Genomic DNA, 20,245 nt, shown 5'->3' with positions numbered 1-20,245 from the left:
TTGCATGAATTTTTTTGGGGGAAATTTAACTGTTGAGCTACTACAATTCCCCACAACTTATATAAGGGTATGGCCACCACCAAAATCAATGAGTGGCAAGGCATTTTCACAAATTATGAGAGTATGGTCATGTTTTGATTGTCATAAAAAAATGTGTGTCTTTGGCCCACAGCCTCCTCCTCAGATATATGACAAACAGCTGGATGAAAGGGAGCACACGATTGAAGAATGGAAAGGTGACTGTGCTGTGTTCATGTGTACTCTTTGCCTTCCTGGAATCATGATATAAAAACTATCCTGTTACTCTGTATAGTTGATACAAAGAAAGCATCTACAGCTTCCTCTTGTGCAACACTTCATTAAAAAGTGAAGTTTCTCTGGCTTGTTATCAGACTGGAGTAGGGGTTCAATCAGTGTTTGCCCAGTCTGAGTTTAGTCTCTAGACTAAATAAATGAATAATGCAATAAATGAAGGAAATACAAGTGAGAAAGTAATTATTTTGTAATTTCCTAAAGATAATCTTCTATGTTAACAGAAAAGTTATATTTACTTAAGACTAAAAAGAATTTAACTATGAGCACCTTTGCAAAACAGTATTGATTGCCAAAGTGTTTGTCATAGGGTCAAGCTTCATTTTAATACTTAAAAATTAAGCTCCCATGTTTGTATATAAAATTAAAATTAAGTTTTAAACATGGAGTGATGGATCAATGGAGAGAATGTTAACTCTGAATATCCTCATTTAGTCCCTGGACCTACACGTGGAAGGAGAGAACCCACTTCTACAAGCTATTCCCTGACTGTGCCTCCCCTCCCCCAAATACACAAAACAAGTTTGAAAAGTACTTTAAGTATTAAAAAATTAAATATAGCTAACATATAAATTGATTTACAAAATTTACAAGATTGGTAAGTTTAAGTAGAATATATGTGAACCTATAAGCTTATTCTTCACCAAAATAAAAACTGTGAACACATCCCTCCAGTTTTTTCAGCAAAACTTCTCCAAATGCATACTGTAGCTTCAAATTTATACTGAGGAAGAAACGAAAGAGAAAATGGAGTTAAACCTACAAAGAATTGTTAAACTAATATACTCAATTACAGAGAAGAATGGATTCGAGGAATCCAAATACAGATGGTGTCACATGGTCGAACTACAATGAGCAGAAACAAAAAAGGAAGGAAAATTTGATCAAGTTTTAAAGAATCCATCATACAAGTTGAGAAAAGGAAAATGCCATATGGAGGATTCAAGGAGAAGCCGATGTTAGAAATTAGCACAGGGTATTATAAAGAGATGCCACTGGCCAAAGAACCGAGATGCGCTGGTGAACATGGAAAAACAAGCCCATGAAAGTGGCATCAGGGAGAAACTGATGGCAGATGGCGGGTACAGAAGGGTTGTTTTGGTCTAAGTGAAACACAAAGTCATTATTGTGGCTTGTGAGGTAGCAAGTGAGAACAGGACATGTGCTAAACTGGAGGAAGAAGTATCTCTAGATGATGGTGATGTATAAACCATTGCAAGAAAGAATGAGTAGGACTGAATAATTTTTAACTAAATCTGGCAACATAAAGAAGTAGACCATCTCTAGGCTGATCTACAGCAACAAGAAAAAAAATTGGCTGCCAGTCTGAGGACGAACAAAATGAGTTTTTAATTTTTAGGTTTCTGTTGTGCTTGGGTTTACAAGCCCATGATAGAAGTCCTGAAGAAAGATGGTATTAGAGACAGAAGTTGTAAGGATTGATTACAATGTAAAGTTCATAGGATTTGCATGCAAGCACTAACTCTGAAAGGGAACAAGAACACCCAAAAGTGAAAGCATTGGCTGGGAATACAGTCCAAGGAGGGTAATTTCCTAGCACACAGGAGGCCCTGGGTATTAACCCCAATACTGCAAAAGCCAACCAAGGAACATGTGAGCAAGCAAGCAAGGTTATTTAAGTCCTTGTACTCGGGTGTCCATCACGATCAATTCAGAAAATGGTAATTTATTTATTTCTAGACATTCACTTACTTAACTGCTGTATCAAGGACCTGCTTCAGCTAAGCTTCATGCTCAGTGCAAGGGAATACAGAAATGGAAGATTGAAAATCCTCAGTGATTTAATAATCTATTAAGAACCATGGAAATGTTTTTTGTTCTTAGTTAGTGCCTCTGTAGATTAAGGAAGTCTTTGCTTTTCTGTTATAATAACATGGGCAATTGTTTCTTACAGAACTCATCTACAAGGAAGTAATGAACTCAGAAGAAAAGACTAAAAATGGCGTAGTAAAAGGACAGCCCTCTCCTTCAGGTACTCACTCTCTGTGAATAACCGAAATGATAGTATTTGTGTATTTTCCTGGCCTTTGAGGGACGTGGTCATGAACAAAATTGCTAACAGAGCCTGGGAACAGATATCCTATGACCATTTCCCTATCTTGCACCTATCTTTTTTTTTTTTTTAAACCATTCTGGTAATTCTGATTCTAATATACAAGCACAGTGTTGTTGTTTTTCTAAACTTTTATTTTTGAGATTATGATAAGTACAATAATTCTCCCTTCCCATTCCAAGTCTCATATATCCCTTCTGGTTCTCTTACAAATTCATGACCTCTTATTTCATTAATTGTTATAGTGTGCACTTGTGTGCGTTTTTTTTTTTTTTTTTTTTGTGTGTGTGTGTGTGTGTGTGTGTGTGGTGTGTAGATATACATTCCCAAATATAAACAGCTCAGCCTATCTGATGTAACTTTTATGTACATGTTCATAGCTGGCCATTTGGTATTGGATAACCAATTGGTGTGCTCTTCCCTGGGGCTATTCCTCCCACTCAGTATTTCTTAGTTGCCTATAGTTCTTTGTGTAGGGTTGATGTTAGTATTTAGGCATTTGTACTGTCCTGTCCTTGGGGTTCTGACAGGATATTCTCAGCTGCAGCCACTAAGAGCACCACGTGTGCACATTCCCTATGTTCCCTTTGAAAAGGTTCCTGTCCACCTCCCGTCCCTCTCTCTTTCTTTCTCTCCCTCTGTCTGTTTCCCCCTCTCTCTTCTCTCCCTCCCCCTTTCCTCTCTCCTACTGCTCCTGTCTCCGGAGGTTGGTTTCCCTACTACCCTTCCCCCTTTTTATGATCCCTTTCCCTAATAAAAAACCCTCTGCTTGAACCCTGTCACATGGCGTATTTCTCTTCCTGGCGCTGCTTTTCTTAAATTGCAACAGTTGAGGCCTCCTGGACTTTTCCCTGTCTACTATGACATGGCTATTGATGTCCTTTTTCAGTAAGTCATAAGGTCAGCGAGACCTTATGGCTGTCACTTCTGACATCGCCAGGACACAGTTTCACAGCAAACTCCCTGATCCTCTGGCTCTTACAGCCTGAAACTCCCTCTTCTGCAATGGTTCGTGAGCCTTAACTGTGGGAATTGTTTGTAGATGTGTATGTTGGGGCTTCGATCTACAACTTTGCATTTTAGTTATGGTTTTCTGTAATGGTCTCTGTCTCTTGGAAAGAGAAGTTTCCTTGATGAGGGTTGAGGACTACACTGATCTGTTGGTATAAGGAGAAATATTTAGAGTGTAGTTAGGAATTATGGTGGCTTAATAAAAATGAAGTTGTAGGTTCTCCTCGAAGATCCATGACTTCACTAGCTCTGGGGAGTTGGCTAGGTTTTCAGTACCAGGTATGATTTCCTTCTTGTTGGGTGTGGCTTAAGTCAAATTATAGAGCTGTTGTTTACCACCAAAGTGAGCATACTACTACTACTTCAGTCTTAGTGTTACCATGCCATGAAGATTGTTGTCATGGTTCATCAGCATCAAAGCTGGGTAGGACTATTGGTGGCTTCCCTCCTTTGGAAGCTCACACGGTACCATGAAAGCTAGTCCTCAGATGGGGCATTCAAACCAGTTCTAGCTTAGGGGTCTCTGGGTATATGTGTGAACTACATGGTGTCTTCAGCCATAGGGATCTGACATCCATCTCTGGGGAAAGCCAAGGGCAATAGCAATACCCTGGAATGTTAGGGGAGTCTTTTGGATAACCCTGACCATCAACTCAAAATAAAAAATAAAATACTTCTCATACCTGGTAGTGTGTTTTTTTCCTACTCATTTTGTGCTCATGGAGGGAGCACTGTCAGCCCAGATGAGAAAATTTCACTTTAATTATATATGCATATTTAGAGACAGACTTAAGTGTATTAAGGATTTTTTGGTAGAGAGTTAGTATTATGATTCTTTATCATGTTTTCAGATGTCTTCACTGTTATTTTATTCCTTCCTTCCTTCCTTCCTTCCTTCCTTCCTTCCTTCCTTTCTTCCTTCCTTCCTTCCTTTCTCTGTGTTTATTTCCTTCCCCTCTCCATAATTAGAGCCCTCCCTGTCCCTATTTCCCAATCAGATCGCTTGTACACCATTAGTCCCCTCTCTACTACTCCTAACCCCTCCCCTCAACAGTTTCTGCCCACTCTCCTTGTCTCTCCAGTTGTTCCAGTTACTCCCATCTGAAGATTTGGAGATAGGAGCCTCTAATCAGAGAGCATGAGTCTATTACCTCACCCAAGATGATGTTTTCTAGTTCCATAATTTACCTGCAAAGTTCATTTTTCTTTATAGTTGAATAGCACCCCTTAGTATATATGTACCATTTTTTATGACCATTCTTCTGTAGAAGGACATTTAGGTTGTTCCTATTTCCTAGCTGTTACAGCATAATGTTGTTATAAAACTAAATTTAAGATGCCAATGAAATAATATGACATGGTCTGGTCAAGGGTAAATGATACTCAACAAAGTGTAAATCCTCCTTGTTCTCTGGATCACCAGGTTAACATAGAGGTCAACAATTCATTCCTCCAGCCAGAATCTCTTTTCACACTTATTTTCAGCATTAAACTCTCCAAGTTTGGCATGGCAGTGGTATAATTATCTGATAAAATGGCTCAGAATAAAGCCAGTGTGTAAAATCCCTGCAGAGCTAACACACCTTTGAACCTGTATGGGTTTTCCTGACAATACACTTGACGACTACCTGCAAGATCCCCTTGCATGTGTTAATGTCATCCACTTTTTTCTTGAGTCTTATGTCCTAGCTATAAAGAGTTTCATAAATATGATTGTTTATTTTTAACTGTAACTGCATTCAACCTCATGGTGGCAAGAGTGGAGGCTGGAAATGCCGATTTTAGAGAGAACAAAATTGAATGTCTTACTTCTAAATTATACATTTCACACACCTGGCAAATTGTTCTTGTGCAAAGGATGTATGATGCATTAATTAATCATATTAATACTCCTCTTTGAGTAACTAATTTGCATCCACAGCCATTGTGGCACCCAGTCATTGTGACTGAAAACACCTTACAACTGAGGAAGGAAGGGTTTGTGTCACTTCACAGTTTCACAGAAATAGAGTCATCAAGGTATGGTCACAGAGGTAGAGTTGTTCACATCATGGATGGAGAGGAAGCAGAGAAAGGGGGTGCTAATGTCCCTGGTATTTTTCATTTTATATTTTATTATGGCATGGCACCACCAACACTCATCTGGGTCTTTACCACTCAGTTCCTCCCCTGGAAATGTCCTCACATATATGCCAGAGGTGTGTCTTTTATGTCCTAGTTTATTCTAAACCCAGTCAAGTTTACAATGAAGGTAATCATTGCAAGTCTGTATCTTCTTAGATACATGCTCTGACTGCTGCTTCGGAAGGACCTCACAGACAGAATCTCACAGGCTTGAGGTGTTCCCTGTTGAGACAAAGAGGATCATGTACAGTTATAATCACCATAACATGTTTCCTCACAGTTATTAAGAGTGTAAAGTGGCAATAGGTAACAAAGGACAACCTCACATCTCAGGCTTGGTGGACGCTGGTTTGCAGAACTCATTTTAGTCATCTTCACTTCAGGTTATTTCTTTTCCACACCACCTTGTCCAAAAAAAGTTTCCATGGTTCTCCCCAAATAAGATCTTTCTGCATTTTCTACTAGCTCTTGTGTTGCAGACATATGGCACTTTTCTTATTATCCGCTATTTATTACAAGTTCATTGAGCCAACTGTACACATTCATCTTTGTGTATCATACAGGGTCTAAATGATCTCTATTATCTTTCTCTCTCTCTCTTTCTCTCCATACACCACACTTATACATATTTATGTACTCTGTTTATATCCATGAACATGGGTGAGCTAAGTTACTAATATATGCTCTTGCTAGGGCATGTTTTTCAGTTTTTAGATAAGGCTGTCTGGTTTTTAAATGTGACAGTTTATTCATTTGTTTTGGAAAATGCACATCCATAAACCTTTTTTTGTGGGCCTGATTAGTATAGTTTATGAATAGTTATTTTTAAAGAACACCAGTTAAGTTAACCTGAGAGTTAAGATCCTTTTTTAACCATTCCAACTACCTGTACCAATAAAAAATTGCCTAATTTTACATATTCTATAAACTATAGCTCTCAAGCTTACCCAATCTATAGCTCAAACAACAGTAGGTTATACATTTTACTTGATGATTTACAGAAAAAAATACTGGGTAGATTATATGTATTCTATCTTACATGACACATGTATGTATGATGTATTTGTATGTGTCATGCACAGACTGGATGGCAGCTGAAGCTGGCTCTGCCAGCTTATGTGAATAACTGTGTACATCTCTTTTCTAATGAGAATTTATTGATCTCAGATTGTCTACTTGAAACTAACCAGGGAAGATTTACAACATGGAAGCTGGCAGAACCCATAAATCACACTGGTTGCCTCCGGAAAGCAAATTGTTAACTTTTTACCTGCATGACACTGCATGTGTGTACTTTATGTGTGCATGTGTGTACCTTCACTTATGGACATGTGGACATGTATGTGTATGTGCATGTAGTAAACTAAGAAAGAGCAATGACAGTTTCATGGTAATTATCTTTCATTAGGAATGTTTGCATAACATTTTTTTTTTTGTTAAGAAGGCAGGTTGGAATACTTTTATCATATAGATTCTCTCGCTATTTGTTTATCAAAATACTAGGGATCTTTTTTGAGATTATTTTTTATTAGATCAAATTAGAAACAAGGCTGCTTCACATGTCAATTCCTTCTCACTCTCCCTCTCCTCCCTCCAACCCACCACCAGCCCCCATCTCATCCCCCCTCTGCTCCCCAGGGAGGGTAAGGCCCTCCATGGGGATTCCCCAAAGTCGGTCATATCATCCTGGGCAGGGCCTAGGCCATCCTCCATATGTCCAGGCTGAGAGAGCATTCCTCCATGTGGGATGGCTCCCAAAGTCCCTTCTTATGTCAGGGATGAATACTGATCCACTACCAGGGGCCCCATAGAGTGCCAGGGCCTCCTCATTGACATCCACATTGAGGGGTCTGGATCAGTCCCGTGCTGGCCTCCCAGACATCAGTAGGAATCTTATGTAAGGAATAAGTTAATGTACTTCTTGAGGAACAAAGTGGTTCTAATATCAAAGCCCATCATAGAGTAATGATTTAAAATGTAGATAACAAGTTAAAGTGTGCACTCAGAGAATGATTTATAGGTCTAAAATTTATTGACAGAATCATTATATATCAATAAAAATTCATCTAAATTTCAGATGTATCCTTAAATAATTATACTCCCTTCTGCTCTGTGATTTTACCTGCAGAGTTATCTGTTTTCAGTAGCAGCACTGCTTGCTTCCTGAATTGATTTGTAATGTCTGCCGAGTGAAAGCAGGAACAATTTAGCTCTGAAAGCAGATGTTACAGAAGGTTAGCACTATAACATATGCAGGAGGTTCTGTGTACCAGCATCCCTGTTCCTCCTAAGAAGTGAGCTGCCCTAGGCAGGTAACTGACTCGCTAAGAGAGAAGGATGCTTTGTCAGAATAGGCAGCGAACAGGAAGCTTCCCAGGTGTTCTGGGTGTTCAGTCCTTGCTTCTCAAGTGCCCAGTCTTCTCCATCCTGGAAGCACAGCCTCCCCTCCCCTGCCAGCCTGTGGTCCTGACTACTAAGACTGATTGACTAAGAAAAAAACAAAAACAATAACAAAAACAAAAACAAAAACAAAAACCTCAAGCTCAAATAACCCAAGGCTCAAGATCTTGCAGGTACTGGAGAATCTGTCCCTCAATAATTATTTTCCCTCCAGTTTTTCTCCTCACTCTTTGTATTTACGCTTTCATTTGTGATTGGGAAGGTGCTATCAAGAAAATAATTCCCATTTTAAAAAGAGTCACCAAAGAATAGTTTGGGTTAGATAACTTCTGGTTAAAAAAATTTCCACAAATTATTTCATTCCATTAAATCTAGTTTTCTTTTTCAAATTAAAGTTACAAGTAGCTAATAAGCCTCATTTGTGACACTATTAACATTTTTGATTCATTTAGCACCATATTATCAAAAAATCATAATACTGTATTGATGACCATTTAAAAATTGCATCTCTCTACTGAGTCCTCCTGAGTAGTGTAGAAGAAGGGGGTGTTTATCATGTACTGGTACGTGCCAGACACATAGGCATTGTAAACAGATTTAATATAGTTCAATTCTGTTTAAGAGAGTTTCATAAACTTCTGGGTAATAAATTAGCTTAAGCCAAAGTCCTTGCTCTTATTCCTTTTGTTTGAGTTTGGTTTTATACTTAACAAGGTCCATTTATTGCCTACTTGTAAACAGACTAGAAAGGGTCATCTCAAAGCCAGAGTGTCTGCTGTCAAGACAGGAGACATTTATTGTAGCTCAAAAAGGAGATCACACAAAGGCAAACTCATACATCTAAGAGGAATGGCATCATTAGTGTGCAACATCTATCTCTAGGAAAGGTGATTAGTGACATTTATAAATATGGCATACTTATTCTCACTGTAACTAATTCAAGAAACCCAGGTGATATAAATAAAGGCAGCTACCAAGGGATGCTAATAAATGGCTTTAGGAATCCACAAAGATCCTAAACCAGGGTACCACTGGTTAGCCCACGTCATTAAATCATCATCTAATATGCTTAATTTCTAGTCCACTAGTATTGAGGCCTTTTTATTTGAAGAAATTGGATGCATTTCTGTACACTAGCAATGAACAGACAAGACAATTTAAACCACCACCATGAAGAAACACTATCTAGCAATAACTTCAATAAATGAGGCACACACTTTGCACTTGAAAATTGTTAATGCTGAAAATGTTAAAGGAGACCTAAATAAATCAAAGGCTCCCCATTGTTCTCCAGTTTCTGGGATTGGTCAAGTGTTGCTGTTCCCCAGAGTGGTTTATTGGACAGTCAATTAAAAATCAGTGGGGATTTTTTTCTTCAGAAATTTAGAGAGTCATCTTAAAATTCAAATGAAAGTATCAGAAATAGTCTAAAGAAGCTTGAGAGAATACAGTTGGAAAAATTCAGTTTTCTGATGTGCATACTAATAAAAATGCCACACTACTAAAGATGGTATTTGCTACTTTTCTCCTTGCTGAAACAAAACACACCAACAAAGGCACATTTAATAAGGAGGGGCTTGTCTGGGTCACAATTTGAGGGGACACAGTCCATCACAACAGGAAGCCAAGCAGGGAAGGCATGGTGGTGAGAGGGTGAGGCAGCTGGCCAGTGTACTCATACCCAGAAACACAGGGAGATGAAGGCCTGTGCTCAGCTAGCTTCCTCTATTTCCTCCTTGGATTTAGTCTAGAACCCCAGGACACTGGATAGTGCCACCCACATTTGTGAAGGTATACATTTCACAATTAAACCTGCCTAGAAACACCTTTAAAGAGAGCCCAAGGGTGTGTCTCCTGGAGGATTCCAAATCTAGTCAAGTTGACAATGAAGTTGACATCATGATCCGCTCCTGCTACTGAACCCCTTAGGTACAAGGCATTGAAATGGGTCCAAAACAAACCTCCACTAAGATATATAATATAATTTATACATGACAAATATCACTTATATATTACATATATGAGTTTATTTGAACTTTTGGCCAAAACTGAGAAGAAATTCTTAGTCTCTCTCTGCTCATCATACAATTGTGTTGTGACTCATAGAAAATACTAAAGAAAAGCATAGAAAAACACATAGGGAGATGTAGCTGTAGGCCCCTGTTACCCAAACCTGGGAGATATGTCTTTTTCCTGGAGCTAGAGTTCGGGTCTTTGGGGTCAGGCCTTTTTCATTCCATCGTTACTGGTGACTAGGGCCTGTCCAGATCACTAGGGGTTGGGATCTGATCCAGGTGTTTGCAGGTTCTTGGTATTTTATTGAAGTGGAATAAAGGTGCACACGGGTTGCAAAGTAGCAAGTATACTTTATTCAGCCCAAAGTTTTACTGGGTGGGTACATGGTAGAGGGATGAACTGGTCATTGTAGTTCCCTTCAGAAGTGTCCATGTTCCTGTCAGTTCCAGTTATGACTCCCAGAAAGATTCCCTTGCTTGGGGTAAGAGAGGTAAGGAGAAAACCAGGCCTCTCACTTGGCATTTGACACAGGACATAATCCAAGACATTTTGCCTCAAACGTTTGTCATCTTTGGCCTCAGGCAAGGTCATTTGGGTTATCAGCCATCGGGGAAAATCTGTTCACGTTTGGGGTCCTCCACCCTAAACTACTAGCCTATTTCTGTCTCCTGTTCATCACTACAGGGTAGCGACTGCTAGGTGGCTAGCAGGTTGCTGGGTATATTGTTCAGTAAAGGTTGTGATATAGCCCAAGCCAAACCAAGTCCCTGCTTGCTAATACACTCCATGCTTGACTGCTTCACCACCATCATATTTCCTATAGGGAGGTGCAGTTTATAGAATCACATCCTAATCCCTAGGGCCTTGTGGTATCATTTCCACGACAGCCTGACTACAGATCAATGGCCCAGAGCTGAGAGTACAGTAGAATATCACCACTATAAAAGAGGATCAATTAACATTTCACAAGGGTTCCATGACAATTTTATAGGAAAAAAAATACCTTTTTCAACAAGTGGTGTGGAAACAAGCAGGAACTTGCTTACAGAAGAATTAAGGCAGACCTCTGTCTCACAACATGGGCAGAAACGAAGTGTAAGAACTAAAATGTAAAAGTCTTAAACGAAATCATGGGAGTAAATTTTCATGGTCTTAAGTTAGGGAATATCTTCTAGAACTAACAACAGAAGCTCAAGAACACAAAGAGAAAATCTGATGTCCGTAAAAAATTTCAAGAAAAAGGCAATCCATAATAAGAGAATGCTGTTTGCAAATTACACATCTGAGAAGGACTTCTTCCCCATTGGTAAAGTACTTTTATGGCTCGATAAGAAGAAAATGAGGTAAATTTTAATTGACCAAAGTATACAAACATATTTTTCTTCAAAGAAGGTATACCACCAAGCACATGAAAAGATAATTAAAATGGTTAGCCACTGGGCAATGCAAATTATCCACAGTGACATTCAAGTTACACACACTTGGTTCTATAATCAAGAAAGCTGATAAATGTTCATGAAGGTGTGAGGGGACTGTAATTCTTTAAAGCTGCCTGTAGGAATGTAGACTGGCATGCTCACTTTCAGAGACAGTTCAGAGCTTCTTCAAATGGAATCAATTAAATAGAACTTTCAGGGAGTTGCTCAGTACCCAGGGGATATGAAAACACAGCCATACCAAGTGTCGGTGTGAATGTTCATAGCAGCATTGTGACAGCATTATTCATAACTCGGTATTTAGCAAATACTCATCAACCAGGAAGTAAACAAAAGTGATGTGTAGTGTGATGGCCATTACTCAACTATAAAGGAACAAATGTACTGTGCTTTAAGCACTCTGTGGCAGAAGCCAGTAACCGTCACATTGTATGATTCCATATGCATGAAGTGTCCAGAATGCACAAAACTGTGGCGGCAAAATGCTGCTAGGGGCCAGAGGAGTCAGTGCAGTCCATGAAGAACTCAATTCAATCTCCTAACCCCCTTGGGGAAAGTTGGACACGGGGACACATGCTTGTGAACCCAGTACAGGAGAGGTAGAGAAAGGAGAATCTCTAGGACTGGCTGGACCACCAGTCAGGACTATTTAGTGAGCTCCAGGCCAATGAGAGACCCTGCCTCAAAAAGCAAAAGGTGGACAGTGCCTGAAGCATGACACCTGAAGTTGTTCTGTGACCTTTATGTGTACATACAAACATATGTGAACACACATGCTCACATATTTTCATACACAGGTGTGATGTGTTTGCACACACATTTATGGATGGTTGAGAAATTGAATATAAGACTTCCACTGGGGTGATAAAAGTGCTACACAGTTCAATATGGTTAACCTGTGCAACTCCGAATTCATGTAAGAACACTGAATTACACAAAACAGATTGATACCTTCTTATCTGATACATGAGTTATAGCTCAATAAAATGATTGTGGGGAGATATAAACATTTTTCAACTCTACAGAAAAAAATCTAAATATAAACTGTGGTCTCTTGATTTGAAAGTCATACATAACTGAAAATTTCATCGCTCCAAATATAAATGGACAGCACTGAAAAGCCATCTCATCCTGTTAGGTCTATAATTGATCCCACACTGATTATTGTGTGTTGGTTTTATGCCTGCCATGAAGATGACCCTGAGAACACCACAATGGCACTGGGTTATTGGAGATCAGCACTTCTGTGGGAACATGAAAGATGTTGGGATAAAGGAATTCTAGTTCATGGTGTATACACAACTCCATTGTGGGGTCCAGGGCTGTCTGCTAGCAGTTTGAGGAGCTGGCCTACCTTGGCACCTTTTCCATGAGGATTATAATTAAGCAATAGTGGAACAAACTGAAGCCAGGTAAATTTACTTTATACACCACTTTGATGAAGGTGGTAATTATTTACAGGAAACTGCCAAAATTTATGATTGGAGTATTAGCATTTTTAAAAAAATTTAAAAGGCATGAGAAGTACCCCAGAGTTTCTATATAAGAAGCTATCAAAGTATGAAGGAATACAGAAAGGATGATCACACACAGGGAAACTTACTAGTGAAGAACACCAGGAATACAAGAGAAGTTTAGTCATTCCTGTCACAATCTTGGGTACTGGTGCACATGGGGTTTTCTTTTTCTGTTTTCTAAAAATGTGTTTCGCATAGTTTATATAAGTATTTTATAGTCAAAAAGAACTGTAAATGTATGCAAATGAATGAAACTGTCTTGGTGTAAATGTTTGAAACCCCCCCTAGTAACTTGTACATTTTTTATCACATTTTTTTCTCATACAATATCTGCTGTTGGAGCACATACTTTGAATCCTTCTTCCTCTTCAGTTTTTTATTTTTGTTTTCCCTCTTAATATTGAGTCTGTGTGATAATTCATCTGTCCTTCATTTTAGTTATGATTTTTCACCAAGTAGATGTTTCATACTATTGTTTCTCAAATGAGACAATTTTAGTTGCAAGTCTTCATTCTTACTGTTGATTAAGCTGTGGGTATTTTAATCAGCAGCCTTTTCTACAAAGCTTACACTTTTTTTTTTAAATACCACTTAGGCATAAAGAATACAGAGATGGGGAAAGAGGAAACAGGTTGTTTCTGGACTGCTGTGGTTTAATTTTGCTTTCTAGTGCTTTTGGCTCATTTTTCCTTTGTTGTTCTTGAATCTAGAACATCGCAGCATGCCTTCGCTGAAAGTGCCTTCTCAGAGATTCAGTCTTGTAGTAAGATAAAAGAAGGTTTCAGATTAATAACCCAATATTTGCAGATCCTAAGCAAGCAAGTCTGTGGGAGGGACTCAAGCTTAAAGGGGTGCACTGGCTTAGTTTCCCTTCATTAACTTTCCTCAAAAGGCTTGGCTTTTCTACATGGATTTGAGTTTTGGTATTATATTTAATGATTAATTAATACTCTATGCTTTATATGCTTTCATCTTCCTAGAGCTATAGTAATCAAAACCTCAGGTCACAGGGCTTTGCCTTCACCTGTTTCTGGGCTAAGACCAGTACTTGTGTTTGCTTTGCTCTATTAAAGACATTGGGATCAGACCTCTATATTAAAGATTTATTCATCTCACCTCTCCATAAATCAGTGGCTTTCTGTCCTGGTCCTAATTAATACAGTCCTCCTGGTCCTAATTAAGGATGCAAATGCCTTGACTTCATGCAATCACAGTTATGCTACAACACTGTGGAACTTAAGGTTGGGGCAGTGTGACTGGTAATTTCTAATTTGGAGTGAAATTTGATAAATTCATTAGCTCATGAATAAATGTGACATATGATGGGAATTCTGCATTGTTTCTTCCTGATTTTCAGTTTCCTGTGTCAGTTCTGTGGAGGTTTGCAGAACAGAGAAGATGTGTCTTCTTGTGGGCACCCATCCCTGCACTCTGATGGTGTTCACATGGGTCTGGTTCCAGATTTAGTCATGTTGGTCTTCATTTTCTCAGCACAGGTGCAGCAGTGAACAGCAGTGAGAGTCTCCCTCCATCCTCGTCTGTCAATGACATCTCCTCCATGTCCACCGACCAGACCCTTGCATCCGACACTGACAGCAGCCTGGAAGCCTCAGCAGGACCGTTGGGTTGTTGCAGGTGACTAGCCGCCTGCCTTCGAAACCCAGCGTTCTTCAGGAGATGACGTGATAGAACACAGCACACATGCACACGCACACGCACACGCACGCACACACACACACACACACACACACACACACACACACAGTTTGCACAACACATATGCATACACAAAGACACTCTCACACATGCACAGATGCACACAATGCAATGTCAAGAAAACAGCAAGAGAGAGATCCAACCTAAAATTCAGATAAATCTTTCTGCCTGCTTCTCCAAAGTTCTCTATCACAGCTAAGCTGAAATGTATACTTAACTTCTAGTTGCTCTTGCTTTGGTCTCCTTCCAACAGTGCTTACTACACAAAACAAATCAGACACAATTAGAGAAGCCTTTCCCTAAAGTGTAATTTAAATGGCTGCAAAACCAGCAACCCTTAACTGCCCTTCAAACGGCATGACAAGGTGTGCAGTGGCCCCATCCAGCATGTGTGTGTCTCTATCTTGCATCTACCTGCTCCTTTTGGCCTAGTCAGATGGATGTAGATACAGATCCGCATGTGTCTGTATTCACACAGCACTACTTAGAGATGTTCCTGTCAGTGTCCTCAGGGCTCTACCAAGACACCATGCACTGGGGTACCACATGGTCCATTTCATGTGATCTATTACTCTGACATAAATCCATCTGTAACATATTGCCAGTATATAAGCTGTTTAGTTTGTTAATTGATTAAGCTGTATGTCTTATAAGAAAATATGTAAAGGGGGAATATGGGGGGGAGTGAACTCTCAGACCCTTGAAGATGTAGCTTCTGAATCTGAACTGATTAAATGGCACCTGTATACCAATTTGTAGAAAGAACATATGTGATACTTACATACAGTGTGGGGGGAGGGAGGGAGCAATAGCTTTCAGGCACTGAATAGCTTGACTTTTAGGAGGACTATGTGAATCAAAGTCAAGGGTCTACACTGTGCTCTATATTGCTGCCGTGTAGACTGTGGACAAAAGAAAATTGCTGCCTAGGTACTGGGAGACACCAACATCCATGTTTTAAAGACTGGACACCATTTGTTGTTTTAAAATGATGTGTCAAAAGAGAGAGCTGCTGGAGAAAGGGGAGGGTGGGGAGGCAGCAGCATTGTGTACACATCCAATGGTAAAAGCCCTTGCCTGAAACACACTGGAATTACCTTCATGTGATCTCCTTCAGAGAAGCTAGCCCTGCCTAGATCAATTTGAGATAGTAGGGTATGTTTTCCATGTGTGGGCTGATTCCCAGAGTCATCCCCTGTCAATATTTTTATTTCCTCTCCAGGAATAGAATAGAACTAAAACAATTAAAATGAAATCCTCAAAGCACAGAGCAGTCCTCAGGATAGCATGTTCGTGGATATTATTGTCCTTCAGAGGGTTGTCATTCAGGGGGATTTCCCAGCCTCCTTGAAATGACTGATGTTTCATATTTAGTGATTTATTTTCATAGATGTGTGTAATCTGAGAAGGGCTGATAATCTGAATTTTGTATTGCAGTAGATATATGAGAGCAATAATGCCGTGCCAACGCAGCTCCTACTAGCTAGCATTAGCAATGACTTTGTCTTAAAGCCATGAAACATTAGTGTGTTTAGCAAAATCATCTGAAGTTAGCTTAAGTCCATGGAAGATCCTATCTGAGCACTCATGGAGGCACTGTGAACCATCTTGGTTATATACAAGGCAATGCCAGTACAGCTTCTGAGCAATAACAGACACCAGGCCCTGCTTCCCTTCTTCCTTCCCTGGGTGAAACATCCATCACAGCTATTTGCACTCTGGCCATTTTGGTGCTCACCCCTGTGGTGATATTTCACCTGAAGAAGAAGTGAAACATGGGAGTAGATGAATGTGATAGGCCTGGCAAAAGGAAAACCCTCATGTATATGGAATAAACAGCAAAGCCAGAGCTCTGCAAACTGCCTTAAATACATCACCAGGGAAGCCCTTCTTTCAAGCAATAGTCAGTTAGCAGTCTCAGCTGCCCAAACACACACACACACACACACACACACACACACACACACACACACACACACACACACTCACACACACTGCTGTGCAGCTGTTCCTAGGATTGCTTCCCACAGTATGGTTCATTGCAAAATGTGGTACTGTAAAGGGAGAGGAGAGAGATAGAGAGAGAGAGACAAAGAGAGGGCTAGCTATCTTGAGATCTCGCTTGCTGTTCATTCACTTGGAATAAGGTATCTTGGTCTTTATGCTTTCCCATTCTTTTTTTGGTTAATATTGCAGACACACTGATCTTTATAATTGCCAACTCATTCTCACAATCTCTCTCCCTTCTGTCACATTCTTTTTCCTTTATAAAAAACTTACTGGTGTTTCTATTCTGCTCCTCTTTCTTTGTATTCTGCTTTAATGTCTGTGATCTCTGCACCCTCTAATCTGTATCACACCAGACTAATGCAAAGAACAGATAATGGTTTGGAAGAAACAAGTCTGAAAGGGGGTTCCATTAGGCATAAGACTACAATAACAGACAGGTAGGGTTCTCAGCAGAACGGCAGGAGAGCTGACCTATTTTTTCAAGTAGAGGAAATTAGGGAAAACAGATCACCTCTTTGATCCTGCAGGTTGGCCTAGGTGCTACTTGCCTGTCTTCTGGTATATGGCATTGCACTGCTGGAGACCCTTGGTAGAGATTCCTCTATGGACCAGAAAATATGAAACAAATCCCTTGTTCTTTAAATAGCACATCCAAGTTGAGATGAGGACTTGGCTCTGGGCTTCATGAAGCATTGGTTTTAGCTGACTAAAGAAGGGTAAGTGGGAGGTGGAACAACAAAGAGGAATGCCGTGCTAAAGTTTCCCCTTCACAGCCAAGACTCCTGTTATCCCCTCTTTTGAGGGTGGTGATGCTCTGAGAAAGTTCCAAGTGTACTTTGTGCCCTCAACTGGGTCTTCTTAGTAAAAACAAATATGGAAAAACCAAGTATTTATCTTATGTGGCCACCTTTACTCCCAAGGGTGTTCTTACTTTTGAGGCAGTGTTTTGGGGCAGAGAACTGTACTGAGACCTGAACTATGTTTGTGGAAGAATTGAAGGAGCTGCATATGTTCATATTGCAACAGAAAGTTGGCATTCTTAGGACCAGAGCTTCTGTACTTCTATAGGCAACTGGTTACACCATGGTCCTTACCACATTCCATGGTGTTCTGTAGAAAGGACCGGTGTGTACCCCTGAACTGGAAGAACTAAATTGCTACCATGTTACCTATTTCTTTGCTACTTTAGGTGTGTTTGGTGGGTCAGTGTACTCATTTTCTTCAATGGGATACATTGGCTTTATAGCACAATTGTTTCTTGTTCAATAAAGATTGAAAGTAGTACTTCATCCTTCAGAATCTAATGTTAGAGCTTCATGGGTCTATATTACACAGCTGGACTAGGACTTGGCCAAGCCTTGCAGTTGGAGAAAACTTATTCAATCAAAGGCTTGGGGTGGTGTGGCTTCTCTAAGTCCACTATCCCTATCAGAACAAGTATTGTATGAAGATATTGATAATAACTGACCAGCAAACGAGAAACTTGGTCATGGAACACAGAACAAACAGAAGACATGAAAATGCATAAATCCTTTTGTGACCTGTCAGGGAAAAAATTAAAAATCTAATTTTACAGCTCCTAAATGTTTATTGTAGAGCCCGGGTTATACAGAATCTATTGCTGTTTCATTTTCTTAGCAAGTGAGAATCTATGTCTGAAAGCATTAACTGGCTTTGCTGAAAGAGATAAGCTCTATGGTTCAGAGAGAGGAGAGAAGACTTCTGGGGTAGTTTTGATCCCATCTACTTTGGATCTAAAGAGAAATCCCTCCCACCACTGCAGTACTCCTGCTCCCATAGGCAATACACATCTCAATTACAAGAGACCAACGTTTTCTATACGTATCATTAGATCAGGTAGTCTATTTGAAAAAAAAATCAAACTAAAAATACTAAAAACTTATAATGTAAATAACAAAATGAGTTGTTTTTCTTGTGATTAAAATACAAATTTTATTTCTTTGTGCATCCATACAGGTCTTTAATTGTTAGTTCGATTTGACCCATTTCTTTGGTCAAAGCAAAGTGAAAGGCTTCTTTTACATGTGAGCCCCTGTTTATTTAATTTTTGATCGTGTGGGACCAATGGCCAGTATATCCCAGTAGAAACAAATTTCCTAGCCCTTATCTACCATTACGTGTCCACCTTTCCGTGTCCATCTTACAGTGACACCTACCTTGCATCTGCCTGTCATTCTGCATGACTGCACTCCAAAAACCATAACTGATGAAGAGAACTGTCCTATATCAGTGTTTATGAAATGTATTTATAGCACACACATACACACACACTTGTGCACATATGCCCACAGATTTCTGTATCAGCCCAGAAGTCAAAATCATGTATGTCCAATTTCTTTGCAAAGTCTCAGAGGTGAGACCTGTTGTTGGTAGCCTGGTAGGTTCAATGTGCTGTCAATGGTGTCCAGTATGGATCAAAATCATTCAGTCCACTCCTGTGTTCTTTCTCATGTTCTTTCATTTCCATTTTTTCTCTTATTTTATATATGTCTGTGGAAAAGAGTACTGATCAGAGAACTTTGACTCCTATTGACTCTTTACAGATGGGATCAACATATTGTGATTTGTATGTCTTATGGATTATTAAACCTGAAGGAAGTATACTTCCGGTCTCATAAAACCCAATGAAACCTAGACTCTGTTGGCTTTCCTTTTGGCAATGAGTTTTGTTTGTGCTGCTTTGGTTTCATGCATTGCTGGAGCTAGAAGGGCTTCCACAATTTCCTTCTGACCCATTGAAAGAAGCTTTCAGAGTGGTCAGATCATACCAGAGAGTAAATAAGAAGGAAGGGATGGCCTCCTCCTCAGCCTAGACACAGGTCTCCCTGCAGAGTGGTCAGATCATACCAGACAGTAAATAAGAAGGAAGGGATGGCCTCCTCCTCAGCCTAGACACAGGTCTCCCTGCAGAGCGGCATGTTTATGCTTGAGATTCCTTCCTTCCAAAAAGGCTTGGGTTCCCATCTGCCTAGTTTCATGCCTACAATTCAGTAATAACCAATACAATAACAACGGACAAAACTCATTGGTAAGCAGATCGGGACTATGTTTTATTTTCCAGATTGATCAACAAAATTCCCAATTTTAATTTTGCTTGAGAGATTTATTTTCTCTACACCATTATCTCAGACTTCTTGTTGAATTTAACGATATGCACTACAGCTTGGTGCCCTTCACTGAACTTGTCATGGTTCACCTGACAGTGTCTGAACAATGTTGAGGCGTGGCCTACATATTTCTGTGAACATTACATTTTCTCTATGTGGTTAATAAAAAGATTGAAAGGTAGACATTTCTATTATTTGCAATTATTATACTTTTATTTCAGGAAAACAAGTGAAAAGCTGTTTATTACCTTTGCGATGACTTTTACTCTATTTTCTAATTATTTTTATTTCTTCTTTTTCGTTCTTTCATCTGAGGGGGAGATAAATGGAGGTTTCTTTATAAGTAAGCTAGATGGTCCTGGTACTGTCAATCTCCTGCCTCTGATTGCAAGCTTGTACAAATATTTCTGGCTGCCTATTCTGACTTCAACCACAACTCTTCTTCTTCTTTTTTTAAAATTAAAAGTGACCAAGCATACATATCTAAAAATACCCATAAGA

At 39.6% G+C, this 20,245-nt stretch overlaps 1 protein-coding gene across 5 annotated transcripts in view; it reads left to right on the top strand.

The window, feature by feature from the left end:
- The window catches only part of LOC100754361 (mitogen-activated protein kinase 10), a 180,787-nt gene extending 161,514 nt beyond the window's left edge, over nucleotides 1-19,273 (top strand). For 2 of the 5 annotated variants that reach the window (XM_027388505.2, XM_027388503.2), the window contains 3 exons: nucleotides 173-236; nucleotides 2,228-2,305; nucleotides 14,387-19,273. In XM_027388505.2, the coding sequence (XP_027244306.1) occupies nucleotides 173-236; nucleotides 2,228-2,305; nucleotides 14,387-14,529 (285 nt within the window). In that variant the 3' untranslated portion in view covers nucleotides 14,530-19,273. Of the gene's footprint in view, nucleotides 1-172; nucleotides 237-2,227; nucleotides 2,306-14,381 lie in introns of all 5 variants that reach the window. The other 3 variants (XM_027388502.2, XM_027388507.2, XM_027388506.2) reach the window with 2 other exon arrangements.
- Nucleotides 19,274-20,245: the final 972 nt, after the last annotated feature.

Source organism: Cricetulus griseus (assembly GCF_003668045.3).
Source record: "Cricetulus griseus strain 17A/GY chromosome 1 unlocalized genomic scaffold, alternate assembly CriGri-PICRH-1.0 chr1_1, whole genome shotgun sequence".
NCBI classification, from domain to species: domain Eukaryota; kingdom Metazoa; phylum Chordata; class Mammalia; order Rodentia; family Cricetidae; genus Cricetulus; species Cricetulus griseus.
The sequence above is the reverse complement of the archived record's forward strand: the minus strand, read 5'-3'. Positions and strand labels throughout refer to the sequence as shown.